Source organism: Danio rerio, chromosome 3 (assembly GCF_052040795.2).
Source record: "Danio rerio strain M-AB ecotype USA chromosome 3, GRCz13ab, whole genome shotgun sequence".
Taxonomy (NCBI): Eukaryota; Metazoa; Chordata; class Actinopteri; order Cypriniformes; family Danionidae; genus Danio; species Danio rerio.
Window position 1 is genome coordinate 28,785,215 of NC_141023.1, and position 14,330 is coordinate 28,799,544.

The 14,330-nt window shown below is 41.4% G+C and overlaps 2 protein-coding genes across 5 annotated transcripts in view; one reads left to right on the plus strand and one right to left on the minus strand.

Moving 5' to 3' along the window:
- The window catches only part of cacna1ia (calcium voltage-gated channel subunit alpha1 Ia), a 413,765-nt gene that overhangs the window by 364,762 nt on the left and 34,673 nt on the right, over nucleotides 1-14,330 (plus strand). For all 4 annotated transcript variants that reach the window (XM_087244595.1, XM_087244597.1, XM_087244598.1 and 1 more), the window contains 2 exons: nucleotides 11,949-12,027; nucleotides 12,283-12,404. In XM_087244595.1, coding sequence (XP_087100721.1) covers nucleotides 11,949-12,027; nucleotides 12,283-12,404 — 201 coding nt within the window. The remainder of the gene's footprint in view (nucleotides 1-11,948; nucleotides 12,028-12,282; nucleotides 12,405-14,330) is intronic.
- Nucleotides 1,549-8,972, minus strand: LOC141381212 (uncharacterized). The gene is made up of 2 exons (XM_087244599.1): nucleotides 8,912-8,972; nucleotides 1,549-8,517 (listed from the first exon to the last, which is right to left on the minus strand). The coding sequence occupies exon 2, from the start codon at nucleotides 8,284-8,286 to the stop codon at nucleotides 2,218-2,220; it is 6,069 nt and encodes a 2,022-aa protein (XP_087100725.1). The 5' UTR covers nucleotides 8,287-8,517; nucleotides 8,912-8,972; the 3' UTR covers nucleotides 1,549-2,217.

Sequence of the window (14,330 nt, forward strand, 5' to 3'; positions counted from 1 at the left end):
AAAAGATAGCAGTAAAAACGAAGTGCTCCAATAAAGCACTCCAAAACACTTTCATAATCAAACACAAGAGCGCTGGTCGCAGAGTGGTACAGTACGTGTTTGCTGTAAGAACTGCTGGCTAGACATCTTCAGGGTTGAGTAAAGCGTCACTCCTCTGTGGATATCGATCCCTTGTTCATTACTGCTGGGCCCAATGTCTTATCCCCATGGCATCTGTGAGGTAATTAACGCTGCAGCTGATTAAAGAGCCACTCAGGCACACAGTCCTACTAACATTCTTCTGGAAACTCCTGTGCATTTCCATTACAGCTCTCTTGGAGATACTGCTCACTCCCTGGAGTCTTCAGAATATGGCTTCCAAGACTTGGCCTCTCAAAACTTTTTTTTTTTTTTTTTTTTTTGGTAGATTTAGTGTGTAACATTAAACATGAAACATTCCCACTTTTATGAAAGTATGAGGTTGGTAAAGTTTTTTTTTTTTTTTTTTTTGTCCTCTATTGCTCACCAAGGCAGCATTTATTAGATGTTTTAAATCCTCAAAAATAATAATTTTAATATATTTTAAAAGGTAATTTATTTAGATGTATTTCAGATGTTATTCAGATTTATTAATGTATTCCACAAATTTTCAACCTCCACCGTTTTAATTATTTTAAAAAGAATCAGTGTTCAGAACATAATGTTCCGTACATAATCAAGAGTGCATATTTTTGTAACAATATTTAATTCACTGAATGTTTAAAATCTGAAATAGAATGCACAACAGCAATTAATAATAATAATATAATAATAATAATAATAATAATAATTATTATTATTATTATTATTATTATTATATTAAGGATAATAATGTTTTTTTTTTGCTCACACTGCTATGGTATTTTTAGTTAACTATAAGTTAGCTAATTTGTTTTAGTTAGCTATATAATTTAGTTAACGTTTAGTGCCACCGTATTTATGTGTTTGTCATATTTATCTGTGGAAATCTTAGACTGTAAAAGATATGGAAATAGTATCTGTGACATCAACTGTAGGTTTCTGAGGAGCGGAAACAAAATTACAAGTAGGCTTGGCCAACAGTCGACATTTTGTTCATGCATTATCGCACCGACCGGGAGATACCAAACAAAGGAAAAGAGGCAGAGCTGCAGATGCCTGCAAGCATTTTGCTTAAACAGGCTTTTTTTTTATGGGAGAAACGCTTAATACTTCATTACCTGCAACTCGTACATGTGCTTGGTTCTACACAGTATTAATAAATTGTTTAGACTTTTAAAAACACTGTTGTAGTACATTGAGCCACTAAGCATTGTTCTTATGATGTTTTTCTACAGGTGGAAAACCAGAATTACTTCCAAATACTTCAAATATAGTCTGTGTTAGTTAATGCAAGGCTATTTATAAATTCTAAGTCATAAAACATTTCAGAAGACTTTTCAGTTTAATAGCCTACTGTAGTAAACCTTACTACATGTAAATTTTCCACTGGTTGAGGCGGCCAAATATGGACCAGATTCCGGTCAGAGAATCAGGAGGGCAGGAGAAGTGTTGACGTTTGAAATATTTATTTTCTTCAACATAATCATCAGATTGCTCAATTATGGGTAATGGTAGTGAGAAATGAATAAGATGTAATGTTCTACAAAGGAAAAACAAATAAAGAAATAATTACAAACTACTATTGACTATGAATTGACATTAACATTGACTGAAACAATAGACTGCAACAATAACATTCATCATAAATGTCCATATTAAACTCAAACATATTAACAGTAATGTCTGTTAGGAATGTGACAGTCTAATTAGCAACAACAGTCTAAAAAATGTCCGTTCATATGAGCAAACACGCTGATCGGCCGTCCATAAAGGCTATTTATAGCTCTGGCTTAATGGCGATGACTCAGCAGAATTATCGCGGCAATCGCGGCCGCAAATAACCGCTATAGCGGAACATTATAGGCGATATAGACCTCAAAATAGTATCAGCATGCATGTTACATAAGTATTAGATGTTTCAGATTAAAACTTACTTGTATAAGATGAACGCATTACAGAAAACAACATCAGCAGGAGCTAGCAATGATGGAGAACATAACAGCATGTCCCATAAACTAAATGTCCCCCCTAGAAACATGCAACGAACTTTAGTTCCTAGTCCATCAAGCAGGCTTTCTGACACAGCCGCCCCCAATTATCTGACGAGATAATTGAACATTAAGAAAGTCTGTCAGGGGTGCTTGTGTCATTGTCCTCAAGAGGGGGAAGTGGGATCAGTCGCACGACTGGACGGGTGTATGTTTTGTCCTTAACCTTGATTCTGACCACTCGAATGCGGCCATCAGCTCCAGGTAAAGCCTCGGTTACAGTTCCAACAGGCCAATGGGAACGTGGAAGCTGTGGATCTACCACAAGTACAACTTGTCCTACTGCCAGTTCCTTCCCATCAGTTGTCCACTTTTGACGGCCTTGCATGCTTGGTAGGTATTGACGGATAAAGGTAGTCCAGAAACAATCTGCTAGCACCTGACTATGTCTCCACCTTCGTCTTCCAAGCAGGTTACTAGAATCATACAAGACCTGGGGCAATGAGGCATCTCGGCGACCCATGAGCAGTAGGTTAGGAGTCACAGGGTCTACATCCGCGATATCTGAAGATACGTATCCGAGTGGTTTGGAGTTTAGAATGTTTTCCACCTCCACCAGAAGGGTTTGCAGAACTGGTTCTGGCACTGACTGCTCTCTGAGGATTACTTGGAGTGCTGTCTTAACTGATTTTATCTCACGCTCCCAAGTCCCTCCGAAGTGAGGAGCGTTTGGGGGGTTATGGCGAAAACTGATTTTCTGCTCTGCCAGCTGTTCCTGTAGCTTTGGTGACATGGCCTCAAAGGATACACGTAACTCCCGATCACCTCCGATAAAATTGGTGCCATTATCGCACAATAGCTCCATAGGTTTGCCTCGTCGGGCTATAAAACGGCGCAGGGAAAGAAGGAAAGCATCGCTGTCCATATGCTCCAACAGATCCAGATGTACACAGCGTGTTGTTAGACATTTGTAAATGATCCCCCATCTTTTCTCCTGCCGGCGTCCAATCTTGACTGCATATGGTCCAAAGCAGTCCACACCCGTAGAATAAAAAGGTGGCTTATACAGATTTAATCTACAGGGGGGGAGATCTGCCATTCGTGGAGTTTGAGGTTTGGCTCGCCATATCTGACAATCTTGACAGGTATGCTGATGCTTACGAACTGCTTGTCGACCTCGAAGGATCCAATACTGGCGGCGCAATTCTGCCAGAACCCTCTCTGAGCCAGGGTGAAGGAGTTGTTGGTCCGTTTCTTTGATCAACAATTTTGTAATATGATGGCTAGGGTCTAATAGGATTGGGTGTATGGCCTCCAAGTCGAGATCAGTGGCACGTCGTAGTCGCCCTCCCACTCTAATGAGACCAGTAGCATCATCATATTCTGGAGCAAGTGAGCCTAAGCGACTGTTTGGTAAGACAGCATGTCCAGCCTTTAGATGTTGAACTTCCATCGGGAAAGAGTCCATCTGAGCCTGTGCCAGAAGTAACTTTTCTGCTTCAATATACTCGGAAGCCTTTATAGGGGAGTCTGTGTTGGCAGCCGCCCCATGTAGGGATTTACTAGTGGCTTTAACGAGCTCTTGCCATGTGTGAAAGTTGCCTGGAACTGGTAGAGAAACACTGGGTACTGAAGCAGTTCCGATAAAGGCTGATTTCTTCAGCTCATTGCAATCAGGTTCAGCTTTAGTTTGGGGCATTGATGGCCATTGATCAGGTGACTGGATCAGGAAGGCTGGACCTGAGCTCCATTGATGGGGGCCTGCTATCTCTGTCAGGGTAAGGCCTCGTGTGATGTGGTCAGCAGGGTTGTGATGTGACTCAACATACTTCCACTCAGCCATCTCTGTTAAAGTCTGTATTTCTGCCACCCGTGTCCCTACAAACACTTTGTAGTGGCAGGATTCGGATGTTAACCAATACAACACTGTGGTAGAATCAGACCAGAAAGTGACCTTGTGGATTGGTAGCGTCAACTCAGTTTGGATTACTTTCCCCAATTGGGCCCCAGTAAGGGCAGCACATAACTCCAAACGTGGTACAGATAGGCATTTGCGAGGCGCGACTCTAGACCTGGCCGAGATAAAGGTAATATGGATTTGTCCTTGCTCATCGGTGGTGCGTAGATAGGCCACTGAACCATAGGCTCTTTCCGATGCATCACTGAAGACATGAAGCTCTCGTATAGCCGATGGGTTGTCAGCAGCGGCTGGGGTATATGCCCGAGGGAAATGTATCTTGGTAAGTGTAGGGAGTTCCTCTACCCAGGAAAGCCAAGTATCTCTCAAATGTGATGGCTCTATGGGGTCATCCCAACCAAGGTTGTGCTTCCAGAGGTCCTGGATGATAACCTTGGCTCTAGTAGTGAATGGTGTAATGAAACCTAACGGGTCGTACTGACTCGCCAAAGTTTTATACATGTTCCTCAGGGTAGGTTCAACATTCTCCACAGAACGCAAGTTGTACCCCAAGGTGTCATTGATGCAATCCCACCGCAACCCAAGAGTGGGCTCCTGAAGATCAGTGCTGCTTTGTGCTAACCAGCGCTCGCTACTTGCGGACCTGGCATCTGAAGGTAGGTGTTCGGTTACAGATGGTACATTGCATGCCCACTGTCTAATTTCAAAGCCACCTTCAGAAAGGAGCTGGCGTAATCCATCTAGTATCACTTTAGCCTCACTCGCCGATGGTACACTATGAAGGCAGTTGTCAACATAAAAGGAATGTTCCACAATATCCACCAATTTAGTTTTACCTTCTTTGTGCTCTTGGACGTGGTGTTGGAGGGCATGAATGGCACAACAGGGACTGCACGCTGTGCCAAATGGAAGCACCTGCCATTCATATATTTCAGGTTCTGCTTCTCTGCACATTCCTCTCCAGAGGAAACGTAGTACAGACCTGTCTCCTGGCAACAAGCGGACCTGGTGGAACATACCTTTGATGACCCCACTGATAGCAACTGTGTGCTGGCGGAATCTCAGGAGGACACCTAATAAGGATGGTCCCAACGTGGGCCCCGGCAGCAGCTGATCATTCAAAGACTGTCCATGGTGTTGGAAAGAGCAGTTGAAGACAATTCTGTCTTTACCATTATGGTGCACCATGTGGTGCGGAATGAACCAGGACTCTTCACTTTGGTTTGCTTCCTCTGCCGTTATTTTTGCCACATATCCAGCTGACTCCAATTTAGAAATCTCACTGCAGTAGATTTTGGCCCTATCAGGATCCCTTTCAAGGGTACGCTCAGTACGACGTAAACTTGGGAGAACAGCTGTTTTATCTGCTTGGAGTAAGGTTCGAGGGGTCCGTCTCAGTAATGGTGTAGCATATCGTCGTACACAGTCCACAGTCACTCTGACGGTTGCATTCTGCAGCAAAGTGTAAGCCTCCTTGTCCTGTTTGGACCTGGTAACCATCTTGGTGTTGTATGGGAGTGTGTCCACCTGCCAGAGTCTCTCCACATGTTGAAACAGGTTATCACAGGTGGGAACTGACATAATATGGAGACACTGCTGACTTCCTCTTGAGGGCTGCATCGGGCTCATGGGGCCTTGGAGAGACCATCCAAGTTGTGTACGAACAGCAATGGGTCCCCCTGGTGGGCCCTTGCATACAGGCTGAACTGGTGTCAGGAGATGCGGCATGTCGGACCCAATGAGGAGCAGTGGTCTCACTTTATCCATGGGAGGCAGTGGCAAATCTTTTAGGTGTCTATAAGCCCTTTGCAGAGCAGCCACTGGGTAATGGTGTTCCGCTAGACACAGACCTGGGGCAGTGAATGCGTTGTGTATCGCAAACTTCATTGAGGGATTGGATACAGATGACACCTCAAAAGACACAGATGATCCTGTAAGTTCAGTGTGACACTGGTGAATGGTCTGCAGCGAGAGCAGTTCAGGGGTACCAGATAATTTAAGCTGTTGCACAACTGGCTGCAGCACTAAAGTTCTCTCTGATCCATCATCGAGAACGGCATGGGTTTCCATAGTTTTTCGACCACTGTGTAGCAGGACTTTAACAACTTTCAGCATGACCTTAGGGGAGCGGTTAGGTCGATCCAGATAAATTCTTGTAGGTGGCAAACTGACCATAAGAACAGCTCTAGAAGTGTCTTGAACTGAATCATGTAGAACTGTAAGATGTAACTCTTTGCAGACACTGCATAGGCGCTTAAGGTTGCAGACCCCCACGTCATGAGTTCGACCACATCTCCAGCAGCGCTTTCCTTCTCTTATCCAGGTGGTAACTTGAGCTGTAGTTAGTTTCTTAAACTGCTCACATGCATTCAGGTAATGGTCTCGGCTATCACAATGGGGACAATATGGCCTGGGCTTAACCTTTGTGCTAGATCTCTGTGCTGCAGTATCAGGACGGTTTATGCTCCTCTCACTGGTCAACAAGACAGGTGTGAATCGCTCCTTTGGACGGGAATATGTTGTGGGTTTACCTTGAGGCTTGGCTAGGTCACTCGGGAACAAAGCTGCAGCTCGGTTGGAGATTCGCTTCGCCTGGGACTTAATCTCTAACCAGGTGGCCAGATCGGGGAGTGTATAGGTTCTGTCTGTGCCTGTCTGGAGGATACCCCGGCTTAGACAGTACTCAACGAAGCTGTCACGATAGGCAGGTGGTAACTTGCTGAGTAGTCGATCCACATGAGAGCCACACATTAACTCGTACCCATTTTGACCTTCAAGGGTCCTCAACATGCCAACTAATGACTGTACTGATAATGCGAAGCTGTCAAAGGCATTAGCATCACCCAGTCTAAGTGGTGGGCTATTCATGATGGCACCCAGCTCTGACTGTACGAGTTGTCTTGGCTGCCCGTACTTGTCCTGAAGTGCTTGTAGTGCAGCTGAGTATGGATGTGAATGATACATGTAAGCTTTCGCTAGCTGCTGTGCGCTGGGTAGCTTCAAATGACTTAACAGTACATGATATTTATACTGCTCACTAAGATAGCTGTGATTACTTAGCAAATTATCTAGGGCCAGTTTTAACAAGGCAAAGTCACTTTCATTACCACTCTCAAATACTGGTAGCTTGGGTTGTGGTATGCCATAAGCTGAGGCAAACAGTAGCTCTGTACCAGGGTATGTGTGGGGAAGAGGCATGAATGAATGTGGCTGAGCAGATCTGACATTAGGTGGCGGAGCTGAGGCCTGCTGGCTGGTGATTGGAGGTTGCTGCTGATATGCGTGTGTGCTCACTGGAGGGATGAATGACTGCTGCATCACATATGGATTCATATTCATTATCAGTGGGGCAGTGTTAGACTGCTTTGGTACAGATGGCCCTCTTCTACTCATAGACTGGCCAATAGTGGACATAACTGTTGCTACAGAGAAAGGCTGATGTGTCACATGTGGAACTGATGTCACTGTGTTTAATGGCATAGCTTTGGGGGCAGTCTCAGATACTGTAACGACTGATGATGAGACTGCTTGTAATAACGGGAATGTTGAAGGAGAGGAAACACTCACTGTGGTGGTAGGTAATGTTAGCGCCAGTGGTCTAAGTGACAGCTGTGAAATGTCATCACATGATGTGACTGTTGGTAGCGGAGGTGGAAGCTGAGAAGAGGAGGTAGACTGTGGACTCCTGGATGCATTAGTCTGATCAGGTTGAGGTGGCGGCGATGGGCTGTCTGGTGAGCCTAAAGGCCTGGGAGTGTTTGAACCAGAGTTTGTAATAAGCATTGAAGATACAAGTTTGGCTACCTCAAGCTCAGTCTCTGCCTGTTGTAGTTTCCGCTGTCTCTCTAGATGCTTGGACAAAGCTTCCTTAGCTGCAAGAGCCTCCTCCTGAATACGCTGAGCTTCCTTTGCTTGTGTCTGCAGGCGCTGATATTCCACGTCAGCTAGTGAGTCCTCCTGTACCTGCTGCTGTAGACTATCAAACTGTCTCTGCTTAATCTTCTCCTCCAAAACAGCTGTCTGGACACTAGAGAGTTCTGGTGGGAGATAAACACCAGTGGAGGTAACAGAACGTCTACTCGTCCTAGAATGAGAGCTGATACCACTGCGGGACGTTTTCCTCGAGCTGCTTCTAGAATGACTGGGACAGGTTGTAGAAGCTTTTGGGGGAGGGTCCTGTAAAGGTTGGTAATCAACTTCATAATCATCCAGGTGAGGTGGCAGATGTGTCCTGCGGCGGGTTCTATCCATTTTCTCAGTGTCACTTCCTGTTCGGTCCATACTGGTTTTATATTGCTCTCACTCCGGCTCGAAGGACCATAATAATGTAGTAAACCTTACTACATGTAAATTTTCCACTGGTTGAGGCGGCCAAATATGGACCAGATTCCGGTCAGAGAATCAGGAGGGCAGGAGAAGTGTTGACGTTTGAAATATTTATTTTCTTCAACATAATCATCAGATTGCTCAATTATGGGTAATGGTAGTGAGAAATGAATAAGATATAATGTTCTACAAAGGAAAAACAAATAAAGAAATAATTACAAACTACTATTGACTATGAATTGACATTAACATTGACTGAAACAATAGACTGCAACAATAACATTCATCATAAATGTCCATATTAAACTCAAACATATTAACAGTAATGTCTGTTAGGAATGTGACAGTCTAATTAGCAACAACAGTCTAAAAAATGTCCGTTCATATGAGCAAACACGCTGATCGGCCGTCCATAAAGGCTATTTATAGCTCTGGCTTAATGGCGATGACTCAGCAGAATTATCGCGGCAATCGCGGCCGCAAATAACCGCTATAGCGGAACATTATAGGCGATATAGACCTCAAAATAGTATCAGCATGCATGTTACATAAGTATTAGATGTTTCAGATTAAAACTTACTTGTATAAGATGAACGCATTACAGAAAACAACATCAGCAGGAGCTAGCAATGATGGAGAACATAACAGCATGTCCCATAAACTAAATGTCCCCCCTAGAAACATGCAACGAACTTTAGTTCCTAGTCCATCAAGCAGGCTTTCTGACACCTACAGCTAATCAATCTGTCAGATTCTGGAGTGCATTACAGGCCTAAAGAAAAAATATAAGTGAAACGTTATCTATAATAAAACAAAAACATTTATAGATATGTTATATAAAAAATTTCCCTCACCTGGAAAATGGAGACAACTTGAATGTGTAAAGCTACATAAAACAAAGCAAAAATATGATATATATGCTGAGTTTAGCATCTAATCAGCCGGAATGACATAAGGGCGACCAGTGAGACCTAGCTGTCAATCAACTAGCCACACCCTTAATAATACAGACTTAATATAATTTAATAAAAACAAAGCGAATGAGTTATAAAAAAAAAAATCACCCTCCTCACAGTTGTCATAAACACATACTGGCTCTAAGTCACAGTCTTAAACATCTTGAGGTCAAAGCTTTGTCATTTTGTAGCATTTTGAATGCAGCTTGATATTACTTAGCATTAAATGCTAATAAAGCTCAGCTGTTGTTTTATCGTACTTGCTGGCATGCAATATAAAATAACACGACCAAGCACATTCTGTAACTATACAAATTACAATAATGTGATCCAGCTAATTGTTTTATTCTCCATTTTTCATGTTTATAGCTCTCTCGCACAGTTTTCATAACTGGCAGCACTTTAGGCTGGCAGTTAGCGCCTGTGCTGAATTTTTCATCACTTTTAGTTGTATCTCATCTCTCTGTTTTGTTTTGAGGTGATTGTGCTTTGGTGGACACACCCTGTACATATTTTTGACAGGCTAGTGTGTTATTATTAGCGTTAGCATAGTTAGCCTTGCAAGCCTGCTTGCTCCATGTGCTCTGGCTGCATTAGGACACAGGTCATTTCTTCCATTAAGAGGCTTAATTCTGTTCCCGCAGCTGCACCTCTGACATGGCCACCAGTGCCATCCATCATTTATGAGCTTTTTGTTAAATCATAAATTTGTTCTGCTTCATTTTGCTGCAGGGAAACAGGTACAGCAGTAGCTTAAACTACGATAACATGGATTCTCAAAATGCAGGAGCATTAAAATGTAGATTACATTGCTTTGTTTTTATGCCCCTTTCCATTATTATTATTTTTTTTTTTGTTTTTACTCAATATTACAATAAAGTTTTTATCTTAAAGGGATATTTAACCCAAAAATGAAAATGTAAAAAAAGGCACTTATGATGTTGTGTGCTCTTCTTTCTTTTGGACTACAAAATAAATAAATAAATAAATAAATAAATAAATAAATAAATAAATAAATAAATAAATAAATGCAAAATACATAATTAAATAAATACATACAGTATATGCATAAAAATTGTGTAGGAATACAATAAGATTTGGTTAAAACAAACAACAATTTAATATTTTATGTACCAAAAATCTTCACCTAGGCTGTTTGTTATTGTTTGTTCTTTTCCAGAGAAAATATATAAGCATTCTTATAATAAATTAACTTTGGATTACAGTATTTTTTCTCTTGTTGAGGGCAGTTTGGCTTCTTAAGTTTAGGTGTGGATCTGGCTTTATGGATAAATTCAGGAAAGGTTTAAGGCATTTTATGTTTAACTAAATTTTTTACTACATTGAACTACATTATATTAAACAAAAATTAATTCGCAACAAATATTTGTTTAGCTATAAGATTGTTTAGCTTGCGTACATTCAGTATAATGGCAGCACCGTGAACCAGTGGTTAGCACTGTCACCTCACAGCACCAAGGTCAAGTTCAAGTCCCGGGTGGAACAGTTGGCATTTCTGTGTGGAGTTTGCATGTTCTCCTCGTATTGGCGTAGGTTTCCTCCAGGTGCTCTGAAGAAAAGGTCCAAAACACATGCGCAAAAGGTGAATTAAATAAGCTAAATTGCCCTTAGTGGATGAGTGTGTGTGAATGTGAGAGTTTATTGGTGTTTCCCAGGCATCCGCTGTGTAAAACACGCTGGAATAGTTGGTGGCTCATTACGCTGTGGCAATCCTTGGCAAATAAGGGACTAAGCCCAAAAGTATTTATGATGTTGTGTGCTATTTTTTCTTTTGTACTACAAAATTAGAATTTAATTAAACAAATAAAATAAAATTATGGAGAAACACAATACGATTTGGTTAAAACAACCTACAATTTAATATATTATGTAACAACTTAATTATGTCTTCACCTAGGCAATTATGTCTTCACCTAGGCTGTTTATTGTTTATTCTTTTCTAGAAAGAATATATGGACATTCTTATAATAAATTAACTTTGCATTACAGTATAATTCCTCTTGTTTTATGCAGCTTGGCTTCTTAAAAATATTTGGTTCTGGCTTTATGGATAAATATTGGAAAAGTTTCACACAACCAGATTGTTTAGTTTGCATGGCTCAGTGGTTAGCACTGTCGCCTCACAGCAAGAAGGTCACTGGTTCGAGCCCCGGTTGGGCAAGTTGGCATGTCTGTGTCTAGTTTGCATGTTCTACCCATTTCTCGTGGGTTTCCTTAGGGTGCTCTGGTTTCCCCCACAGTCCAAAGACATGCGCTATAGGTGAATTGATTAAGCTAAATTGGCTGTAGTGTATAAGTGTGTGTGAAAGCAAGAGTGTATAGGTGTTTCCCAGTACTGGGTTGCGGCTGGAAGGGCATCCGCTGTGTAAAACAAATGTTGGAATAGTTGGTGGCTCATTGTGGTTGTGGCGACCCCTGATAAATAAGGAACTAAGCCCAAGGAAAGGAAACATTCAGTATAAATTATGATTCTGCTGTTTGCTTTTGCATAGTAAGATTCACTGATTGTGATTTGCTTGGGATAAAAGCATCCACTTAATGCTTGTGTGTACTGTAAATGTATCATGGCCTTCTTGCCTGTAAATTGTGTCAGGGCTAAATGCATGTGTAATGGTGTTAGTCTTGATTGGTGTGTTTCAGGTGGGGAACCTTGGCCTCCTCTTCATGCTGCTGTTCTTCATCTATGCTGCACTGGGGGTGGAATTGTTCGGAGAGCTGGGTAAACAAATACAATTCATCTTATTTCCTGTTTGATGTATATTCTGTTCTCTCTCTCTCTCTCTCTCTCTCTCTCTCTCTCTCTCTCTCTCCTTGGCTTTTTGTTTGTTTCAATTCTTCACAATTCAAATCTGAATTTAGTATGGGTGCATAGTAAAAGTAAGAACAAAGCCTTTAGGGGACAAACATTCAAAGGTATATTTTAAAAGTTTGAAACAATGCAAACTCACTGTATGGCTCTATCTTTTCCCTGCAGTGTGCAATGAAGATTACCCATGTGAAGGCATGAGTCGTCATGCCACCTTTGAGAACTTCGGCATGGCGTTCCTCACCCTTTTCCAGGTCTCCACTGGCGATAACTGGAATGGCATAATGAAGGTACAGCACAACAAAGTAGTACCATCAATTTTGTTCGGTCGTAAACAGTTTATGGGAGAGTTTTGATTAACAGTTTGTAAACTGAGTCAATTTAAGATTTTTCAAAAATGTCCTAAAAGTCATTTGACTTATTCATTTAATACATTTAAGTAATCATAATTATAAACACAACACTGGACATTACAGCAATGTTTTTTTAAATGTATGCTTAGATGTATGCATGCTTAATGATGGTGAATGCGGTGTCAGTCGCACGACTTTAAATATATTTTTGTATTTGCTGTGATTACTGTACAAACTGTTTCACTAGTTATTTTGAAAGATGTTCATATTCAGCTTAAAGTTCAATTTAAAGAACGGGTCCCACTTTATATTGTGTCCTTAATTAATATGTACTTACACAGGAACTAATAGTTTGTTACAATGTACTTATTGTGTAAATACATGTGTACTTGTGCTTGATTTAATACCTGTATGTACAGTAATTACATCTGTAACTAACTTCTGTAATTACATTTGTAAATACACTGCTGACCATTCCCTACACCTTAACCCACCCTTAAACCCACCCATACCACCAAACCTGTGCATAACCCAACCCCTATCCCAACTCAAGAGCACCACAAGTGTTCTCAAATACATTATGAACACAGTGAGTACATTGTATTTATTTTTTGATGCAACTACATAGTAGTTTAGGACACTTAATATAAAGTGGGACCAAAGAACGTAATCTGGTTAATTTGGTTAACTGGACAAGTTAGGTTAATTAGGCAAAACATTGGACAATAATTATTGGTTCTGGAGCCAATCTAAAATAAAAAATCTTGTTAAATTAAAAAAGTTTCTGTGTTTTGGTAGATTAGTGGATGAACACATGGATCAGCAGTTCAAAGCCCAAATATGATTTAGATTGAAGTATCAAGACCATAATTATATTAGGCTTTAGACTACACCAGTTACTGGAACACATTTGTCTTCACTATGGAAAAGCAATTGACAAGTAGAGTAGACTAGAGGACATTGATGTTGTCACTTTCTGAGACTGAAACAAATATTTGGCAAAATATAACAAAACAAATCCAAACAATAATGGATCTTCATGCATTATCATTTGCAACACAAAAGACAAGTGAAAACACACCTACAGTGTTCTGTTTAAGATACGGCACTGAGTAATGAAATCAAAAACATTAATCTCATTCTTTTTGGCTTAGTCCCTTTATTAATCAGGGGCCGCCACAGCGCAATGAACCGCCAACTTATCTAGCATATGTTTTACACAGCGTATGCCCTTCCAGCCACGACCAAACACTGGGAAACACCCATACACTCTTATTCACTAACATACACGATGGAAAGGTAGCTTGTTCAATTCACCTACAGCGCATGTCTTTGGACTGGGGGAAACCGGAGCCACACAGAAACTGTGGGGGGAACTGTGGGGGAAACTCCACACAGAAAAGCCAACTGACCCAGCCTGGGCTGGAATAAGCAACCTCTTTGCTGTGAGGGGATTGTGCTACTCACTGTGCCACCGTGCAGCTGAAATCAAAAAAACATTTCTCACAAAATGCATTTATTGTATGACTAGTAGCCATTTAATCAAATAATTTTGAAAAGAAGACTGATTGGTTGTGGATTATTAGACCAGGCACACAACCAATGTGAGGAGCTGTCCTTTGAGGTAGCGGGGTATAAATCTTTAGCGTTACAGTCTCCTCTCACCATTATTCCCCATGTACAGTATTTTCACCATGGCTTCTTTCATCACAGTTCATCTCTCGTCCTCTCAGTGTCTTCTTCATCTCTGATCCACTTGTCTTTGAGGAATGAGTTCTTATCGGCCTGTGTAAAGAGAGCCTGCTGCGTTTCATCTCCTCTCTCTCTCCAGCCTGCCGTTTATATGATGGGTATATGATGGAG

Excerpts from the sequence above, each read along its gene's own strand:
- LOC141381212 (XM_087244599.1), bottom strand. The coding sequence starts at position 8,286 with ATGGACCGAACAGGAAGTGACACTGAGAAAATGGATAGAACCCGCCGC.